The sequence below is a fragment of the Copadichromis virginalis genome, linkage group LG15, assembly GCF_057382275.1.
Source record: "Copadichromis virginalis isolate Kocher_CV1m ecotype Utaka linkage group LG15, C_Virginalis_male_GT1.1, whole genome shotgun sequence".
In the NCBI taxonomy this organism is placed as follows: Eukaryota; Metazoa; Chordata; class Actinopteri; order Cichliformes; family Cichlidae; genus Copadichromis; species Copadichromis virginalis.
Window position 1 is genome coordinate 7,035,632 of NC_140632.1, and position 20,459 is coordinate 7,056,090.

The window sequence follows — 20,459 nt, forward strand, 5'->3', positions numbered from 1 at the left end:
TTACAAGGTTTTGACATTTGAGTTTCTTTGTTCTGTCCAATAAAGGCTAGCTTTAAGTTAGCAGTATAATGTGTCACATATGACCCTTCCGAAAGATATCCAGCAAGTTTGAAGCAGAAATATTGTTTCAGTGACAAGTTATAGGCGGCAATCACTTTTTAGCAGCTGGAAAATGGCATATTAGCAGCTTTAATGTTCCCTTAAAGGGTATTCAAAGGTTCCAAGGGATTGGTTGGGGTATAGGGTGTCATATATAACTCTTCTGAATGATTTCCAGTAAGTTTGGAGGAAAAAAAAGTATTTTAGTCACAAGTTATAGGCGGCAATCAGTTTTTGGCAGCTGGAAAATGGCATATTATCAGTGTTAATGTTCCTTTAAAAGGTATTCAATGCTTCAAAGGGACACTTTGGGGTATAATGTGTCACATATAACCCTTCTGAATGACATCCAGCAAGTTTGAAGCAAAAATATTGTTTCAGTGACAAGTTATAGGTGGCAATCAGTTTTTGGCAGCTTGAAAATGACATATTATCAGTATTAATATTCCTTTCAAAGTTATTCAGAACTTCTAAGAGACTGTTTGGGGTACTACTATGTGTCACATATCGTGAGTAGAATAAACCAAAGATTAGAATACAATGTGCTCAGGTTTCCTTAGATAATAGGGGCAGGTGCAGATCAGAAGAACAGGAAATGTTCCATAAGTTTGTTTTTTAAGGATGACTTGGTCAACCCTTGTTTAAAGGACAGTTGTGGACTTTTATTCTCAAAGCATTTAATGTGACCTTAAAGCTCTCAACCTCTGAATCCCAAATGAGTTGGATTAGCTATAATTCCTGGTGTGCAACTGTGTAAAGTAGGGACTTTATTGACAGTGGGGGTTTGCCTGTCATAAAATGAGGAATAAAAGTTGCCTCAGTAAGATAAACAGTAAGAGGCAGTTACAAGCCAGGTGAGGACAGTCCCCCTGTCCCCGGTTGAAAAGATGGTGTCTCAAACTGATGGTTCACAATCCTTTTATTAAACAGCCGTGTATGTGAACACACTGTAAGAGCTACAGCATACAGGACCATTTGTAAATCGAACCGTGTGTTACTTTTGCCCTTTTCCTTTTTCATTAATAACAATTAATTATCTTTACCTTACATAACATATAACAGTGAAACTTGTAAATCATTGCAATCATTAACAACCTTGTTCCCTCATCAACCAGGTGCTAAGGAACCACTTGCAACTCAGAATTGCACCTTAACAGCCGTTTTTTCTCGTTCCCGTTCCTTAACTGTCTCTCTGTGCATTAAAAATCTCACGCTTCTACTGTATAATTTACACCGCTTGATTTATCGCACCTTGTGGCTCTATAACTTTCAAAGTAAAAGCATCAGCTGGGTCCAAGCTGCAACAAAATAATAGCCAGTACAATACTTAGGTCGGCAGGGCATAATTGCAGATGCTGTGTAAGTGCATCCGCCTTCCCTGCATGTCACCGCAGACCACGCCCCACCACATACCTCCATAGGCCGACTGAGGTGGGGCAGCCATCCGGCCGAATCTACTCCCCTCCCCCCGCGAGCGGGAGAGGGAATCGGCTTTAATAATAAACAAGAATTCAGAAAGAAAAGAAAAACAAAACAAGAAATGACAAAAATGAAAAGAAAACTGAGATTATATATGAAGATTATATATGAAGATTATATATGAAGTAAATATATAAAGTTTGCATGCTGAATTCAATTTAATGTGTACATTGATTCTTTTTAATGCTTTTCCTTATTTCTTTTCCACAAACATGTAATTCCACAGCTGAGATGTTGCTTAACCTTAAAAATTTTATATTTACACCAATCACCAACAGCTTTAAAATGGAGAGCACCACACTCTGTGTGTAACAGTAGGAAAAACACGTCACCAAAGAGCTTTCACCTTCGAAATATTACTTCTGCACTGACATCACTTGACAAATATAGATTTTAAGGAATTCTGAACTTCTGTATTAACTGTTGAGTAATTTTTTCGCAGCAGGTGGCCAAACGCTTAGAAGTAAAGGCATACAGGAGTGGATTCACGGCACTATTTACAAATGTTACTGATCCAAGTATGCGCCAGCTGTCTTCAAAAATCTTCTGCAGGTTCTCATCATTTGAGTAAATAGCTGCCACACCCAGCACAGTTACGGTACGATATGGGATCCACAAGACAACAGAAGTCACAATAATGCTGGTAATCAGTCTGGTGGTCCGTGGATTGTTGAACAAGGGGGCCTGATTTACTTTTCTGTAGAGACTGATGTATGAAAAAACAATAGCAAACAGTGACACAGTTCCTACAAGAGTCTCTGTCAACACCACAGCCATCCTCTGCCCCTTGGAGGCGTACTGACTACTGCATGTTAAATGGTGCAGTTTTTCCACCGGCTGTTGAAAGACTAAAGCAGGAGTGGACAGGATGATCACAACCAGCCAGAGTGGAACCAGCAGCTTCCACGCTTTAACCTCATGTAAACTCCTCTCAAGGTACACTGCCTGAAGGTAACGCTGAACACTCAGCACAGTCACAGTCAGCAGGCTGCTAAAAATGCTGCAATAAATAAAGTACATTATGAGTTTGCAAGAAACCAGGCCTAAAGTCCAGCTTTTGAAGAAAGAGTAAATCAGTACTGGTGTGGTAAGCGTGCAGAGCAGGTCTGACACAGCCAGGTTCAGCATCAAACTTTGACTCAGACTGGACATGTTCTTCCAGTTTGGCTTGAGAATGATGACAGCGATGTTTCCAGGGAATCCCAGCAGGAAGCAGATGGACAGCACCACCGCACCAAGTGCACCACTGGACCAGAAAGAATGAGGTAAATATCCAGGAGTGGAGGAAATGTTCAAGGTAATCGCAGTAGAGTGGAGTTGTGCCATGCTGCAGGTTTGCTAACAATGTCACGCACCGAGAAAGAGATGATGATAAATGTGCAGTCAAATGAGTGAAACAGAAACTAATAACAAAGACACTGTGACGCCAATGCAAATGACAAAAAAACAAAAAGCCAAATTAAATATAACATTTGCATTTAGTGCAGGATTTTACATGTCATGCCGCTTTCTATTCTTATTCTTTGGAAACAACAATTTTGTTACGCTCTTTGCAGTCAGTTTGACATGATTATACTCAAGAAACAGAAGTTGACAATATGAAACTAAGACAATGGCATCTCCATATGATGATAACATGAAATTAAAACCACTGGAGCAGATCATAAACAAACCTTGAGGCGAGATTATTTTGCAAACTGTTGTTCACACAAAAATGTGCTCAATAAAACTGCATCAAACCCTTCTTGCGAATTCTTTAGGTATTAATGCATGTAGTACACATCCTTTACTATTCAAATGGAGTTTATGCAAAAGTTCAATAAGGAAGACCTGTAATCACTCATCTTGCTGCTTTCCTGGATGTTCGGCTGCTTTTCTGTTCTTTTAATGACTACCACTTTTCCACACTCAATCTCAATACTGAAATCATTACTCTAGTCCGATCATCTGGTTTCAGTTGTTGCTGTCAGTCATTCTCCTTTTCAGAATCCCTTTCCATTTAACAACCTCCTTCCAATCTCCACCTTAGACACCTCAGCCAGAGCTCCATCCAGCCTCATTCATCTTCACCACCACCAGTGTCTGGAGGGTCCTGTCCTAAATCCTATTACTGCATGGATTCTGTTCTTCCATGGTGGGTCATCAATATAAAAATTGATTAAAGCCAGAAAAAAGGTTGTGTTGTTGGATAATTGAAACAATGAGATGTTAAAAGGAACACACATCATTTTAATTATAAAAAAATAGTGTGCCATCTGCTGGTCACTTAACTCTTGGCCTCACTGTAAAATGCAGACAGTGGTATTTCTCCCAATCACTTTGCTATGATAATATATACTCAGCACGTTTCTGTAGAGACTGATGTATGCAAAAACAATGACATAAAATGACCCAAATCCTATCAGGAACCCTGTCAACAGCGAAGCCACACTCCGGCCCTTTGAGCAATAGTGAGATTTGCAGCATGTTATTGCTCATCTTTTACCAGGAGAAACACTAAAACAGGAATAGACAGGATCATTGTGACCTGCCAGAGTGGAAGCAGCAGCCTGCTTGCTTCAACTTCATCTAACTTCATCCCAATGTAGACCATCTGAAGATAATGCTGGACACTCACAAATCACAGTCGGTATAAACATTGCAGTAGCCGAGCTACATTGCTCGGCTACTGCAATGTCCAGCTGTAAAGGAAAGAGTAAAACCACACTTGAATAGCAAGCAGCATGCATAGCAGGTCTGACACAGCCAGGAAGCAGGTAGACTTTACCGCTGTGGGAGATGTTGAGTTGTTCCTTGCTGCAAGCCAGATGGCAGTGTTGTACACGGAACGACTGATAGTGATACATGTGCACTCAGGTGAACAAGATGTAGTCGAATAGGAACAAATAAAAAGGAAACTTTAATGCTGAACATTTGCCTTCATGGTTTCAGGATTTTTGCATAGCTCTTTCCATGAATCTTTATTTTTAATCTATAGATTCCTACAGAACACCAGTGTAAGAACACCTGGAAGTAGAAATCAAACACTAATTTTTATACTCAAATATTTATGGCTATATTTATTGGATCTTTTCTACTTTTTAAGCACTTTGAGACACATGGAACTAACATGAGGACATCTCCATCTGATGATCATATAAAAAAAACCCAGAACAGAAACTAAATGAGACTCAAGGTGTGTTTTGTGACCAAATTCTGTTTACACAGAATGTGCTTAATAAAACTGCATTAAATCCTGTTGTGTTTCCTGTAGTGTTAGAAACCAAACTGCACCACTGGTGTTGTTGTAAAAAGAGGAAGCAAAATGTTGTTGAGCGATATAGTTAAGATGGCGAACTGATGAACACACATGAAACGTCCTGCTGCATTATGTAAGTTTACGTGTTGTGTTCATTAAAAGGCACTTGTTCCTTGCTGAGGACTTGTGTCAGCTACCATCCTGCTATTCGTGCAAATTTTTTAAGCATTCATGTGTATAATACACATAATTTACCATTAAAACTATGTGGGATCATGTTCAAGGAGAGGGGAGGAGCTTGTGTAATAAATTGACTACAGCTGCATGTAGCAGCAAAACTGGCTGTTAAAATAAAACTGCAGGGGTTTCAAAAAAGGGTTACCCTTGGCTCATTTATGTGGCATTTGCATGCTCATTCAAACATAAATTTAAATTTAACATGGCTAACTGCAAAAATCAGCAGCAAATTTCCTTTAACAAAAGCATTGCTGTTCTATGCACATTTCTGTCACGGTTCTGGGTCGATTCGACCCAGTATTTTGAGTTCTGATGTTTTGGTTTATTTTTGAAGGTTTGCTGTGTTTTTCGGGTGACAATTTCATGTGTATATATTTGTTGAACCCACCCAGATCGGTGTCCACATGGCTCAGACTTTGACCTCAAACATGATGCTGTCGTTAAATTCAAACCTACATTCATTCTGCTGGACTGGTTCATCCATCTGCATGTCTATAGATTTTTTGGTAACTTTTGCCAACCAGAAGTATACCTATACAAGGTTGCCTCAGGGATTCCAGAATAGCCCCACTCTTTATGCAGAAGCTCTAAGAAAACCCATGTCATTTTGCACGCTTCCTGCCCCAGGTAAATTCCTGCTATACGTTGATGATATTTTGATTACAGGCTACACACAGACTAATTGCGTAGCAAACACACTGACAGTTTTGCAACATCTAGCGGAGCAAGGCCATAAAGTCTCACAGCATAAATTGCACTTGTGGAGCCAAGAAGTAACGTACCTTGGCCACAGACTGACAGGACAAGGCAGACAGCTGTTAGACAGCAGAAAAGTAGCTGTACAATACGCTTCTAAGCCTGTCACCAAACAACAAATGATGAGTTATTTAGGTCTCTGCAACTTTTGCAGATGTTGGATACCTGAATATGCACTGCCCAACCTTTGCAAAACTTGATCTATGGCAAACACTTAGCTCTGAAAGATGAAATAGAATGGACACCAGAGGCAGACAAAGCATTTATTGACTTAAAACTTGCCCTGCAAACAAGCACAGCTTTAGCTTTGCCTGACTGTGACAAGCACTCTCCTTCCTGCGGTAGTAGATGGTGCCGAACACAGCTGTATGCAGAAGCGAACTGAAAGAATGAAACCCCGACCAGACATTTTTAGTACACTGCAGCCTACTGTTTTAGAAGCGAAAGCCCTTATTTCCTCTTGTTCAGCACAGAGTGCAGAACTAGCGGCTATCATACGTACATGCTGCGCAAAGGTCGAGAAATAGAAATATATAAATATTCACACTGACAGTCAATATGCGTTGCACACCAAAAAAGATAATTCAGAAATTACTGAAGGCAATAACTTTGCAGACCGAGCAGCAAAGAAGGCAGCACAGCAACCTGTACAGACTTTGATGTCTGAAACCTCACATCTAATACCCCTTGGTAAGTCTAAAAAAAAGTACCCCTTATGAGGTCCTAGAGCCAAAAATCGACCACGCCATAAAAAGTGCTATAAAAAGATTATACATTAATATTTTTTCCACTTTAAATTAGCCAATCTTTTAGACCTACTTCTCCTTGAAATATTCATGTCAAGTTTTAATTACATTTCGCGGATTTTAACCCTCTATATCCCGGTTTTGTCACATGAGCGCACGGCCATTTTTGGCGAAAAAAATTAAATATTTTCCATAAAATACATTTGAAAGTTATATTTTATTGTACTTTTAATTAGGCCTTTGGATGGACTAAAGATTGGCACCAACAGTCATTTCGATCGCCTTTTATTTTTTTTGCAGGAGCGCATTTCATAAAATGCACACACTATCGGTCCTAATCGACCACGCCATAAAAAGTGCTATAAAAAATTTATATATTAATATTTTATTCCACTTTAAATTAGCCAATCTTTTAGACCTACTTCTCCTTGAAATATTCATGTCAAGTTTTAATTACATTTCGCGGATTTTAACCCTTTATATCCCGGTTTCGTCACATGAGCGCACTGCTTTTTTTGCCCCAAAAAACAAAAAACTTGAATATTTTCCAAAAAAAACATTTGAGGTAATATTCAATTGTTATTAAAATTAGGCCTTTAGATGGACTAAAGATTGGCACCAACAGTCATTTCGATCGCCTTTTTTTTTTTTTTCAGGACCAGAAAATGGTCTCCAGGCGGCAAATGCTCCTCCTCTAGGCCGAAATAAGTGCATCTTGCCGGGGTAAGTCGCGACGATTACCGGGGCACGATCACCGGGGACCCCTTTTTCCAGCACACGCCCGATACCACGTGACAACAAATACGTCATTTCCTGTTGACTAAAAAAAAAAAAAAGCACCCTCTCACGGTCCTAGGGACCGAAAATGGTCCCGCCCGATCAGCGGGCGAAACCGCTGCTGCACGCCGGAAATGAGGCTTCATTTCCCGCAGGTCTCTCTAAGCAGCCCGCTGTTTTCCAGCAAGGGCACCACCCGGTGGACAAATAAAAAAATTACAATTCTAAGGCCTCTTCTCCAAAACAAAAACGAAACCTAAGCCATCACCCAGATGTTAACGGTATAAATCCTGCAGTGAAAAATAGCGTTTATAATGGGTTTCAATGGGGCGATTTATGGCTCTAGGACCTCATGTGGATGGCGGTTTGTAGCTTAGCCACTTTAAGCTAATCTAATAAACGGAGACGGCAATTCTAAAGAAAAAAGGAAAAAAAAGGGTTGGAAGGTTTGGCTATATTCTATTCAACACAGTGAAAATGGCCTAATATTAAAAAACGCTGTGGATGAAAAATGGCTGTAGGTCCTACAGAGGGATACCACTTGATGTACTTAAAGACGAACAGAAAGCCGCACCTATTGCAGAGCGTAAGAAATGGCTAAAGTGTGGAGCAGAACTACACAATGACTTACTGACCTGTAATGGCAAACCAGTACTGCCAACATCCCTACACTAGACAGCAGCATTAGCGACACACGGAACAGCACGTGTGTCGGAAGGGGGGAATGTCAGATATCCTCCCTAAGCACTTCACGGGAGACCTTTTTTTCCACTGCCTCTCACTAGTGAGCCTATTAATAAGTCTATAAGAGAAACCACCCTAGCAGAGTGGATGACTAAATTATTTGAGAATAAAGAGATTCTCTCCAGTGTTTTGCAGGTTGCAACCAGGTGATTGGATCCACCGAAGCCACTGCAAAAAAGTGAGTGACAACACAAGCATAGACGCCGGTTCCCCCGACTCCTAGGTGTTCCCTGGTGGAGGAAAGGGCTGTTTGGGTATATCCCGCCCTTTTGTCTTCTCGCCAGTGGTCTACTCACCTGGAGCCCGGGTGTGCCTGGTCATCATGAAGAACCTTGTCCTCATAATGACTGGCATTGCGCTCCTAGTGAGCCTACTGATACTCACCTGGAGAGACAAGGACCCACAGCACCACCTGCAGAAGAAATGGTCATATGACAACTTACACCTGAAGGATATGGATAAAGAGCATAACCACCCCTGGCTGAACAATGCCTGGTACCGGTACGTCTACAACCGAGTACATACAGAAGACAACCACACTGGCTGCTACGTCTGTTCACACCTCCCAACAACAGCAATGCAAGCCACCCTATATGGAAAATCACCCAGCCTTTCCGAAGCCCTATGTATATTCTACAAGGCCACCAGCGGAACATGTTCCCCCGAAGACATCTTCGCCTTCAAGTTGGAGTTAAAAAGACAAGTCACAAAAATCGACCTGCGACGGTGTAATGGAACACTGATCAACTATAAACCTAATGAGGTAGTGTTCTGTACACCAGAGATCTCAGACTGGAACTACAGCTGTGATGACCGATACTGGGTACACCTGAATGCGACCAATGACAAGGGAAAATCTTTCAACGTCAGGAGGGAACCAGGAATACAACATCCAATGTGTTTCACCTTCGCATACGGCAACAGAAAGCTGGGGATGCACCAAAACTGCTCCCAGACTTTCCGCATGCCGCAGGACAGAAAGGCACGGATAAGCTTCCTGAATGGCACATATTGGGTGCAGGGTACAGCTTGGGCATGTGGCTCAAAGACATACTTCACCATCCCACCCAACAGCACCGGACTCTGCGCCCCAATTTTAGTGTCAGACCGCACATTCAGAATATTCCATCAGGACCAACCAAGACGCAAGAGGAGCACTGATGACGTGCAACCTCATGATCCAATCTGGGGCAGTGATGTGCCAGCGGAGTTCAAGTTGTGGACCACCGGACAGAAAGTCCTGCACTCACTTTTCCCATGGATCGGGAATGGAAAAAACATGCTAAGAATCGAGACTCTTGACTACCGATTTGGACTTTTCCTGAACAGCTCAACATGGATAAACAAGGCTCAGAATGAGGAAATCGACGCGATCAGAATAGTGGTCATGCAACACAGAGTCGCCCTGGACATGATTCTCGCTGAGAGAGGGGACCTCTGTGTCTTATTCAACACCACTTGCTGCACCTATATTCCAGATAACGTGCATTCTTTGACCATGACCACCGCCCTGGAGAAGTTACGACAACTGAGTAATGCACAGCAACAAGACTATGTCATGAACACAGAAGATTGGCTGACCTGGCTGCTGAGCGGCAGCTGGAGGACCCTCATGATCAAAGGACTTGTCTTGATAGGAGTTCTTCTTTTATTGCTTTGCATGTTCTCAACTTGCATTCTACCCTGTATCAGATCGATGATTGACAAAATGGTACAGGCCACAGTGATCACCTATGTTGGACTGCCACAAGAAGATTTAGTATAGGAACACACACTCTCACACATACTGAATGATGCTACAATTGAAAATGTTATAAGAAGCAAGTGATTGTTAGCTGATAATAAAGTATGATTGAAGTGGTGAAATACGGTAACAACAGGGAGGAATGTTAGGGAGTTTTTATTGTTTTATTTGCTTATGCTTCAAAAGTTATGTTATACATATTTCACCAGACAGTTTTCTGTAGAAACAGGAAGCTGACCCTGTGACACTGACAAGAGACCAGCACAGAAATACATATCCGCAGAAGTTGACTTGCATTATATTATTCTTAGAAATTGACCTGCAACACACATACTCTGTGACACACACACACACACACACACAGCTTGCATGCAGACAGACATCAGGACCTGCGTAACAGGAAATGTGATTATATTTGCATATTGACGATGTAACCTATAAAAATAAACGAATACTTCAGTTCGGTGTGATTTGCTCTGAGCTTTTCACCCGTGCAGCACGTTAACCTACACAAGTGTCTCATTGTTGTTTATTCACCTGACTGTTTGTTAACTGTAAATCTCTGACAAGATCAGAGTGGGTTGCCAGAGCGTTCTCACTCCCGAGGCGTAACATGTCGACGTTTTGTCACGTCCCGCGGCGTTCCTGAGGAACGCGAAAGGAGACCTTCGGCGTTCTTATGGTACGCGGCGGGTTATGGCTGGAATCCAGTGAATGACACTCCCGCGGTAATAGACGTTCCAGCCCTGTATTCCAGCCCTAAACCTAACCAGGTCTTTAATGATGTTAAATAGCGTGTTTCTAAGCGATTTGAAGAAAAAGAGCGAACATGTGTAGATTCAGTCCAGACGGTTCTCATATGTCCTCTTTTTTCCGAGGTCGTCATTTAGGAACGTGGTGGGTAGCCGAAAGCGTAATATGGTGACGATTTGTCACCTAGCGTAAAATGTTACGCTTTGGGAGTGAGAACGGGTTGGGGTTGCAGATTCCTGAGGACCTGCATGAAGCCTGTTGTTGTGCTTCATCTTTTTGCTTTGAGCCCGTGATGGAATTAATCTAGTAGTTTTTTTTCTTCTAATTTTTATTTTATTGACAAGGCAGACAAAATTTTATGTGTTTTGAATATGTTTATTTTGTTTGCATGTGAGAACGTTTTGAATTTTGCATTTTTGTAACACAACATATTTGAATGTTTTTCAGTGCTAACATAAAAGAAAAGAACCAATATTATAATGTTAGTGGGGTTTTTTTTTATGAATTTAGATGTCTGCATCCATTTATACTGCACTCAATGATATTTAGATTAACATTTTATATTTTCCTACAGTTGAATTGTTTTAACCATCACACCATACAAGCTCATACAAAAAGTTTGCCTGTAACCAAAAATTAACCAAAACTGTAAAATATTATAACTTTGACAATAAAAGTTCTAACTTCTATGTACAGTTGCTTGCACAATGAAAAAGTCCAGTCTTTATTTTTGGGTAGTGTGGCGGAGGGCCTCGGGTTGTCCCTGTTGAGCATCTACATTAAGTGTCATATCTCAGATGTGTGACCTCTGTAATAAGGAAAAATCCATAAAACATTGGTTCTGGGAATCCTGACGCCTCTAGTACTGGTTTGTCTATAAGTGCTGTAGTCTCTTCTGTGGGAGTTTTCCATACATTCAATGTATTTCAATGGAAGGTAAACTGCCAGCTCTCTCTGGCTGTACGAGAGAGAGGTGGCACTTGCACCAAAACCACATTCAGTTCAGCACCCCAGTAAGTACAAAGCTACCCCCCCCCCCCACCCCTTCCCTCTCCCTGCTAATAGCAGTGACAATGCTATAACTAAGAGAAAAAACAACAATCCTTGGATATAGAATGCTTTAAAAAGAAACAAGAATTGAGAAAAAAGAAAACCAAAACAAGAAAAGAAAAGAATCCGTCATTCCGTATTTCCATAAAAACTAATGTGCAAAAAAAGCAAAAAAAGAAAGAGAAAATGGAGATTATACCATAAATTAAGGTAATAATTGATTGCCTATAATGGTATTTCATTTAATATGTACATTGATTCTTTTTAGTGTTTAGTGTTTTCATAATTCTTTTCCACAAAGATGTATATCCTCTGTTTGAGGACCAGCTGTAATCAGCACACAGCTGGTTTGAGGGGAGATGTTGCTTAACCTCAAAGTTTATCGTTACACGAGCAATCACCAACAGCTGTCTGTGATAGAGTGGATGGCACACTGTGTGTATCAATGGGATAGAGGAGATTTTTTGACTTAATTTCCCAATCAGCTTTTGTCATTGAGTTGCTTCTCCAGCAGTGAGATCTGTGGACATAGTTTGGGAAAATCTGAACTTCTGTATGAAAAGTTGAGCAGATTTGTGGCACAGGCTGGACAAACGATTAGAAGTAAAGGCATACAGGAGTGGATTCAGGGCACTGTTTACAAATATTATTGCTGCAACAGTGCGCCTAATGTCATCACAAAATGTCAGCAGGCCCTCGTTCTTTAGGGAAATCGCTGCCATGCTAATTACATTACTGACAAGATATGGCGCCCACAGGACAACCAAGGTCACAGTGATGCTGGTAATCAGTCTGGTGGTCTGTGGATTGTTGAAAAGTACTGCCCGACTCACTTTTCTGTACAGATTGATGTATGAAAAAACAATGACAGAAAGCGACACAAATCCTACAAGAGTCTCTGACAACACCACAGCCATCCTCTGGCCCTCGAAGGAGTATTGATTACTGCATGTTGTCCATCGCTGATCTTCAGATAACTGTCGAAAAACTAAAGCAGGAGTGGACAGGATCATCGAAGCCAGCCAGAGCGGAAGCAGCAGCATCTTTGCTCTTACCCTATTTAAACTCCTCTGCAGGTGAACGACCTGAAGGTATCGCTGGACACTCAGCACAGTCACAGTCAGCAGGCTGGTATAAAGACTGCAATACACAAAGTATGTTATGATTTTGCAGCCCACCAGCCTAAAGGTCCACCCATAGAGGAATGAGTAAATCCACAGTGGAAGGGTAACCAAGCACAGCAGGTCTGACACAGCCAGACTCAGCATCAAACTTTGACTCAAACTGGACATGTTCTCCCAGTTTGGCTTGAGAATGATCACAGCAATGTTTCCAGGGAATCCCATCAGGAAGCAGACGGACATCACTACTGCAGGAACCAGACCCCTGGAGTCCAAGGAAGGATGAGGTGAATCTCCAGGAGAGGAAGAGATGTTAGAAGTAACCATGGTGGAGTTGAATTGTGCCATGCTGCAAACTTGCTGACTGTTGTGCACTGAACAAGTGATGATGATGATAAATGTGCAGCCACATGAACAAGTCGTTACTTTTGATGAAGTCAAAGAGGAACTAATAATAAAGATACTGTGATGCTGATCCAAACATTTGCATTGATGGTTTCAGGATTTTTGCATGACTTTTTCTATAAATCTTTGCATTTATTTCCATTTATTCAGAGAGCACCAGTGTAAGAACATCTAGAAACAAAAATTAAACTTTATCACTTTGATGTCATCAAATTGTAGATTTTCTACAATTTGAGCCATTAAACATCATAGAAGCCTAGAAATGTGGGTGGACAGCTATGTTTTTTTACAATGAGGACAGCATTTATTGGGAGCTGTGGATGTGTTTATTTTATTTCCAGCTGGGCATTTCTGGATTTTTGCATTTTCGTATCCAAGCATATTTGCATGTCTTTCGCTAACTTTCACATGAGCTTTTTTTAGACATAGAGTGGAAAATGAAACCACATCAAATGTTTTTTCCACCTGCAAATCATCATAAGATTTTTTTTTTGTTGTTGTTTTTTTAACCGTCATGGTCCTGAGTCTGACGACTCAGTGTTTTGTGTTTCCATCTGGCCGGGCAATAACATGAGTGAGGCACAAGCTCATTATTAGCTCATTCCCTCTCTTATCCTGTTCATCTTAGTCTTGTCTCTGTCTGTTCTTCCTACCATCCCCTATATGTAGTCTGTCATGTCCCCATGCTTGTTTATCTTTTGTCTATGCCAAGTTTGTGTGTCTTAGCATAAACACTCACTGTTTACTAGAGACAAAGACCATATCTATAATCACCCTCTTGGTTATCTGAATCTCCAAAGACTGTTATTTCTCCTGAGCTAATCCCTCCACTAATCTTAACCCCAGGGTGAGAGCAGCCAGGGCCAGGTTCCAGCCAGTCCCTGAACCTTTCCTTGTTCCTAGGGTGAGGCTGTCCCATACCCAACTTGTCCCTCCAACTCTCAAGGTGAGATCAATTGGGGTCTATTCTGTCCATACACTCGTCCCTCTTCCTCGGGTGAAGGTAACAAAGACCCAGGAGGTGAGATGGTGGTGCTCAGTGGCAAAGACATCTGATGATTTGATGTATCAGAACTGTTATGTGCAGGCCGGTGTACCAGGTGTTTACATCTGAGTCAGACAGGAAGCAGGACATGCATGCAGTAAAGGGAAGTTGCAGAGGAGGGTGGCTGGGGTGTTTTCAAGCCATAGGTGGAAATTGAGGAGCGTGAGCATAGGGACTTAAATGATGCAGTGAGATTCACACCTATTAAATATCCCAAGATCTGCCACTGGATCCTTGAAGTCTTTGTAAATACGTCTGAACATTGTGAGATTATTATATTATCTTATGCCACGTTAGACCCCTAATTAAAGATTGTGAAATCATTATGTAGTTTTAGTTTGCATTATTCTCCTGACTTAGAAGAAGGTGATAACTAGTACAGTTAACTGATTTGTATTACATTAGATTGCCGATTTATGGTGAATGAATGATATTGTTTTATGATGCATGCTACTGCTGCGTTATAAGAAATATCGTTTTCAGAGAATCATGGCCTTATTTGTCTGATTAGAAAAGAACAGAACATACTGCACAGGAAGCCAAGGTCATAACTTAGGCTCACTGAGAGAGAGAAAGAATGTGGATGTTTAGGTTTTATGACTGTGGAGGGGGGCTGAAGGTATAAGAATGTGAGAAACGCTCAGACACGACGAGATCAGGCGGACACCCTCCCGCGCTCATCTCCCCTCCGGATGGTTTATCCTCAAAAGTGTTGTATGGAATAATGAGAATTGTATGGAATAAAATGATTGTTGATTGAGCATTTATACACCGAGTGTTGTCCTTCCTTCAGCCCAAAGATCAAAGAACTGAGAATTTAACAACATACAAAGCAGTGGGTTTATGGGAGGCAAAGACCTGGTGTGACTTTGCAAGAAAGATTTTTGAAGCAGGACAGTGGTCACGGTCCTGGGTCTGTGACCCAGTGTTTTGTGTTGTTTATTATTAGTCTTTGCTTTTGTGTTATTTAGAGTTCTTAGTCTTTTGGTTTCTGTCTTTGTCTCCCCTGGCAGGCATATCCCCTTGTCAAGCCCGCGTCTCTGTGTTATGTTTCCTGTTTTACTTTGACAGTCTGCATCCTATGTTAATGTTTTCAGTTTTGCTTCCCCTTGTTCGTGTCATGTTTGATTACTCCCAGCTGTGCTCTACTCCTTTATCTCGTTCCCTCGTTATCCCACTGCGTATTTAAGCCCTGTGTTTTCCGATCTCCTTATTCCATGGTGTGTGTTCTGCCTGTTTAAGTTAGGCTACATTCACACTGCAGACGAAAGCGCATCAAATCTGACTTTTTTGACCATATGCGACCCATATCGGCTCATAGGATGACAGTTCTAACAGCACAAATCCGATATTTACAAATCCGACTTTGGCCACTTTCATATGTGGTACTGAATCCGATACATATCTGATGTTTTAGAAAGCGACTGCTGTTTGAATGGTCATGTCACATTAAATCCATCTTTTATGTCACTGGCACAAGACAGACACCAATTATCAGTGCCGGAGAAGACAAACGAGAAAGTATGGCAGTGGAAACTGGAGATGGAGCGAGTCAATAGACAGAAAGTGAGGTTTTGGACTAGTTTAGCATATGGGGAGACAATTCTATTCAAGCTAAACTTGAATAACTAGCACTGTGGCCGCCATTTTTACTTCCGTAAACAGAGCGCGTTGTGTGTGACGTCTTCTTTTGCGCATGCCGGCCACTTTGAGGGCCGTGAACCGTTCACACTAGAGCGTGTTTGCTGTCATATTTTATTTGTGGTGTGAACAACCAGACAAAAAAAATCGGATTTGATCAAAAAATCGGAATTGAGCATTAAGACCTGCAGTGTGAACATAGCTTTAGTTTCTGTTTTTTGCCCTCCTGCAATAAAAGCTGAGTTTTGCGTTCACGTTTGCCTCCTGGAGTCTGCATTTTGGGTCCTCCATTCCTGTCTGCTGCACACAGTCCATGACAACAGCAGAATCTATTTACAGATTTACTGTAAATAAGAAGACTGAGGTAAGGTAATTATTTTGTAGATTTATACATATAATACAACGGGAAAAAAAAGAAAATCAAGTTGTTTTAAAATGTGAACATGATTGAATGTAATGTTTTTTGATACAAGAATGTGTGGAAGAAAAATGAACATGGCTAAAAGAAATAAAAAATGGTGTAAAATTCTTTTTAATAACAAGATGAGGAAGACCCTGCAGAAAATGACTTTTGAGAAAGTCATTAATGGACACAGAAGTAGCTTTTCAAGAAAATAAGGGGAATTCATTTCTGCTGCAATATTGTTTTCTTAGGTAAGACATAATTAGTCAGTTGCTTTGTTTTTTGTTTTGGCTCATATTACCATGAAGTATCAAAGCCTCTACTGCGATCTAGTGGTAAAGCATAATATTGCTATACAAGAGGCCAAAAGCAGCGAAAGCAGATGATATTTTAAGCTGAAGAGTAAATACGCTAATAGAATAACAATTCTTTAACACGTCATGGGGCATTTCAGTGAAAGAACAATGCAAAGCTTCGTTGAGATTTTCCAGTGAATACAATCACAGAGGCGAGTGAAGCTGACAGTGAGTGAAGCTTTCAAAAATAAAAATACATTTCTCTAAAACCTTTTCTGAAGGAAGAAGAGAACACACACATGGTGCCAGATATAGTTGTACCTTTACAGGTTTTAGTTAAACAGTTGAAAATGTGCATAATATGATGCACTGTAAAAAAACAAAAAAACAAAACAAAACTGTGCAACAGTACATAAAACAATGCAAAATTAGTTCCACTGTAACCAATTACAACAAGGAAGTGATGTTAATCTTATTTACTGCATCAGTATTAATAATCTCATGCTATACAGAGTTGCAGGAGACGATTTAACTACTTTTTGTGTTGTTTCTACATTTAATGCATTTCTACATATTATATTACTTACATATGGTATTTGGGAAATTTACTTTATTATTGAGTGTTGTGGATGTTTTCCATTTAAATAAAGCCTGCAGACAAGCGGTGAGCGGTAGCTAACATTCTTTAATCACAAACAAAGAACAGAAAAACCAAGCTTGGTGGAGAGCCTGCATGACCGCGGGGCAGACAGTCAGCAGTCTATTCCTGAGCCTAGCATGGCTCCCAGTTAAATACCTACTCCAGGAACAAAAGGCAGTACACAGCTGTTTCACACCTTAAGGTTCACACTCCCTTGCTACCTCCCAGAGTCATCGAAGAGACAAAAGATTCTTCCTGTGGAGTTGTCTGCTTCCCCCCAACTTCCTTACCAGACCCCCACCATCTGTCTAACTGCATGAGTGTGAGACATGCTAAAATCCAGTGGCACCAAGGCATTATACAATAAAATAATGTGATTAATACATAAATAAAAGAAATTCCTATACACTGAGTAAGGTCAATCTCTAGTTAGCCAGCTGCTCTCATCAAATCCTCGGGAACATAGATAAGCACAAACACATCATCAGAACTGGCAAACATTTCTCTAAGAAATATTAAAACTATTACAAAACATTTTCAGCTATAGTGAAGTCATTTTTCATTGTGTTCCCACTCTTACCAGGAAGAACACACAGCTGCTTCCTCTAATGTAATTGGTCTTTTAATTCTTTCAACATTTGTCTGCTTCCCTGTCAACAAACATGTATTTTCACATTTAGAGCTTAAACCAAAAACTCATTGTGACAAATAGAGAGCACCACAACCTACATGTAACAGCAGGAGAGAAATCACTTGACCAAAAGATGCCTTTTCCAATGTCACAAGGGAAAATTAATTCCCCTGAGAGCTTTTAACATTGAGATATTGCTTCTGCACTGATATCTCTTGACAAAGTCAGATTTGGGGAATTTCTGAACTTCTGTATTAAGTGTTCAGCAAATTTTTGGTGCAGAGTTGTCAAACGGATTGAAGTGAAGGCGTACAGGAGTGGATTCACTGCACTATTTATAAATGTTAGTGCTCCAACAATGCTCCAGCTGTCTTCACAAAACTTCAGCAGTCCCTCGTTTTTCAAGGAAATAGCTGCCACACCCAACACATTTATAGAAAGATATGGCATCCACAGGACAACAGAGGTAACAATGACCCTGGTAATTAGTCTGGTGGTCTGTGAATTGTTGAAAAACGCTGCCCGATTCACCTTTCTGTAGAGATGGATGTATGTAAACATTATGACAGTAAGTGAAAGAAATACTACAAGAGTCTCTGTCAACACCACAGCCAACCTCTGGCCATCAGAAGAGTGTTTATTTTTGCATTTTGTCCACTGTCGTTGTTCCACCAGCTTTCGAACTACCAACTCAGGAGTGGACAGGATCATTGCAGCCAGCCAGAGTGGAACCAGCAGCTTCCATGCTTCAACCTGATTTAAACTCCTTTGCAGGTGAACGACCTGAAGGTAACGCTGGACACTCAGCAGAGTCACAGTCAGCAGGCTGACATGAATGGTGCAATACACAAAGTATGTAATGAGTTTGCAAGATGTCTCACCTATCATCCAGCTATTGAGGAAAGAGTAAATCCACACTGGAATGGTAAGCATGCAGAGCAGGTCTGACACAGCCAGACTAAGCATCAAACTCTGGCTCAGACTGGACATGTTCTCCCAGTTTGGCTTGAGAATGATGACAGCGATGTTTCCAGGGAATCCCATCAGGAAGCAGATGGACAGCACCACTGTAGGAGCCATGCCTGTGGACCAGGAGGTGATGGGTGAATATCCAGGAGTGGAGGAAAAGTTAAGGGTATTCACTGTGGAGTTGACTTGTGCCATGCTTCAAGCTTGCTGACAATGTTGTGCACTAAGCAAGTTATTATAATAGATGTACCATCAGGTGAACAAGTTGTTCTCATTTGATGCTGTCAAAGGGGAACTAATAAGAAAGAAACTGTTGTGTTGACGTAAACACCTGCTGTCATTGTTTTCAGGATTTTACATGCCTTCTGTATGCATTCTGTCAACACCCAAACTTGATTCATAGTCCATATCTCTTAAGCTTGAGCATACGCTTTCATATTTAGGAGTTCATGCTATACAATTGGAGATTTTGCCATTTTTTTCCAACACTGACACATTTAAAAAAGGGAGAAATGATAATATCATATAATAAATCAAAATAAAGGCTGACAACACGAGACAAACAATAAAATCCCCGTCTGATAGTGATGGGCCACAGTGTTTCGAGGCTTTGAAGTATGTGTCAAGAAATCCAGGAAGTCCCTTATCAAGCATGTATTGAGGCTCGCTTGCAAATGAGAAGTGTAGGGACTAACGCGTTATTAAGTAACGTGTTACAGTAACTACGTTATTATTGTGGTAACGAGCACGGTAACTAGTTATTATGCCAAAATGAGGAACGCGTTAATCGTTACTGGGATTTAGATAGGGTCGTTATTCGTTACTTCTTGTGGTGGCTATCGCGGAGCTTCCACAGATTCAGTAACATTAGCTAGTGATGGAGGCCAGCGGGTGGATGAGGGAAAGAGGAGGCAGGAGGAGGAGAGACCCAAGGCGGCCGCCGGTCCGAGTGTCAGGTGAACTGAACTTCAGGTAAGAAGTTATGACCTGATGTCTATCTGGGTCAGATATAAACCAAGTTTAGGAGGAGTTTATTTTCGTTATGCTGACTTTTTCGTGCAGGGTACTAGCTAGCATGACGGAGTTTCTATACAGCTGGGTGGGTGCCATGATGTTACTGATGTTGAACTTTATTATGTTCATAAGGTTAATTATTAGAGTTGCCGTAAAAAACGGAATCATCCCATATTCAGAGAAAATATTACGCGTTTCATATTGAGGTGAAAAGGAACGCAGTTTGTCCCGGACTTTAGCTAGAATGAAAAAGACACAAAGCTGGAGTTATTCTGTGTCTTTACGCTGTCAGCTGCCTGTTCTCCTCTAATTCTCTCCCCCTCCCTCTCCTGTTGCTACTTCAATCATGAAACTGATCAATGATCAGCTGATCGGATTTTCTCTCTTGTTTGTTTATCGCCCACTTTGCGCCAGAAAGAGGAAACCAGCAGATGTCGCGTTAAACAACAGCAGCATGTTTAAGCTTGATCAGCTGTTGTTAGAATTTATTTAATATTCATTTCTAGTATCAGCTGATGTTTGCTGGAGCCACAGCTGTAAAAGCTGCTGGTCATTATGTCGGTTTGGATATGTGGTGAGAGGGAAACATGAAGATGAAACCAGGAGATGTCTTTACTGAATCATCAGAGCTGAACAGGTGATGGAGAAACAGGTTTACCTTTTGGGTGACA

The 20,459-nt window shown here is 41.0% G+C and overlaps 3 protein-coding genes and 1 pseudogene across 3 annotated transcripts; 1 reads left to right on the forward strand and 3 right to left on the reverse strand.

Moving 5' to 3' along the window:
* Positions 1 to 1,699: 1,699 nt before the first annotated feature.
* Positions 1,700 to 2,904, reverse strand: LOC146691671 (leukotriene B4 receptor 1-like). The gene has a single exon (XM_085433530.1). The coding sequence runs from the start codon at positions 2,902 to 2,904 to the stop codon at positions 1,972 to 1,974; it is 933 nt and encodes a 310-aa protein (XP_085289656.1). The 3' UTR covers positions 1,700 to 1,971.
* A 5,342-nt stretch (positions 2,905 to 8,246) lies between these two features.
* LOC146691672 (uncharacterized) lies at positions 8,247 to 10,366 on the forward strand. Its single transcript, XM_085433531.1, has one exon. It carries the CDS (start codon positions 8,399 to 8,401, stop codon positions 9,839 to 9,841), a length of 1,443 nt encoding a protein of 480 aa, XP_085289657.1. The 5' UTR covers positions 8,247 to 8,398; the 3' UTR covers positions 9,842 to 10,366.
* Positions 10,367 to 11,856: 1,490 nt separating this feature from the next.
* LOC146691673 (leukotriene B4 receptor 1-like) lies at positions 11,857 to 13,092 on the reverse strand (annotated as a pseudogene).
* Positions 13,093 to 17,199: 4,107 nt separating this feature from the next.
* Positions 17,200 to 19,001, reverse strand: LOC146691674 (C-C chemokine receptor type 8-like). Its single transcript, XM_085433532.1, has one exon. It carries the CDS (start codon positions 18,967 to 18,969, stop codon positions 17,986 to 17,988), a length of 984 nt encoding a protein of 327 aa, XP_085289658.1. The 5' UTR covers positions 18,970 to 19,001; the 3' UTR covers positions 17,200 to 17,985.
* Positions 19,002 to 20,459: the final 1,458 nt, after the last annotated feature.

Bases quoted from the DNA above. Each gene is read 5' to 3' on its own strand.
- LOC146691672 (XM_085433531.1), top strand. From the start codon at position 8,399: ATGAAGAACCTTGTCCTCATAATGACTGGCATTGCGCTCCTAGTGAGC.
- LOC146691674 (XM_085433532.1), bottom strand. From the start codon at position 18,969: ATGGCACAAGTCAACTCCACAGTGAATACCCTTAACTTTTCCTCCACT.
- LOC146691671 (XM_085433530.1), bottom strand. From the start codon at position 2,904: ATGGCACAACTCCACTCTACTGCGATTACCTTGAACATTTCCTCCACT.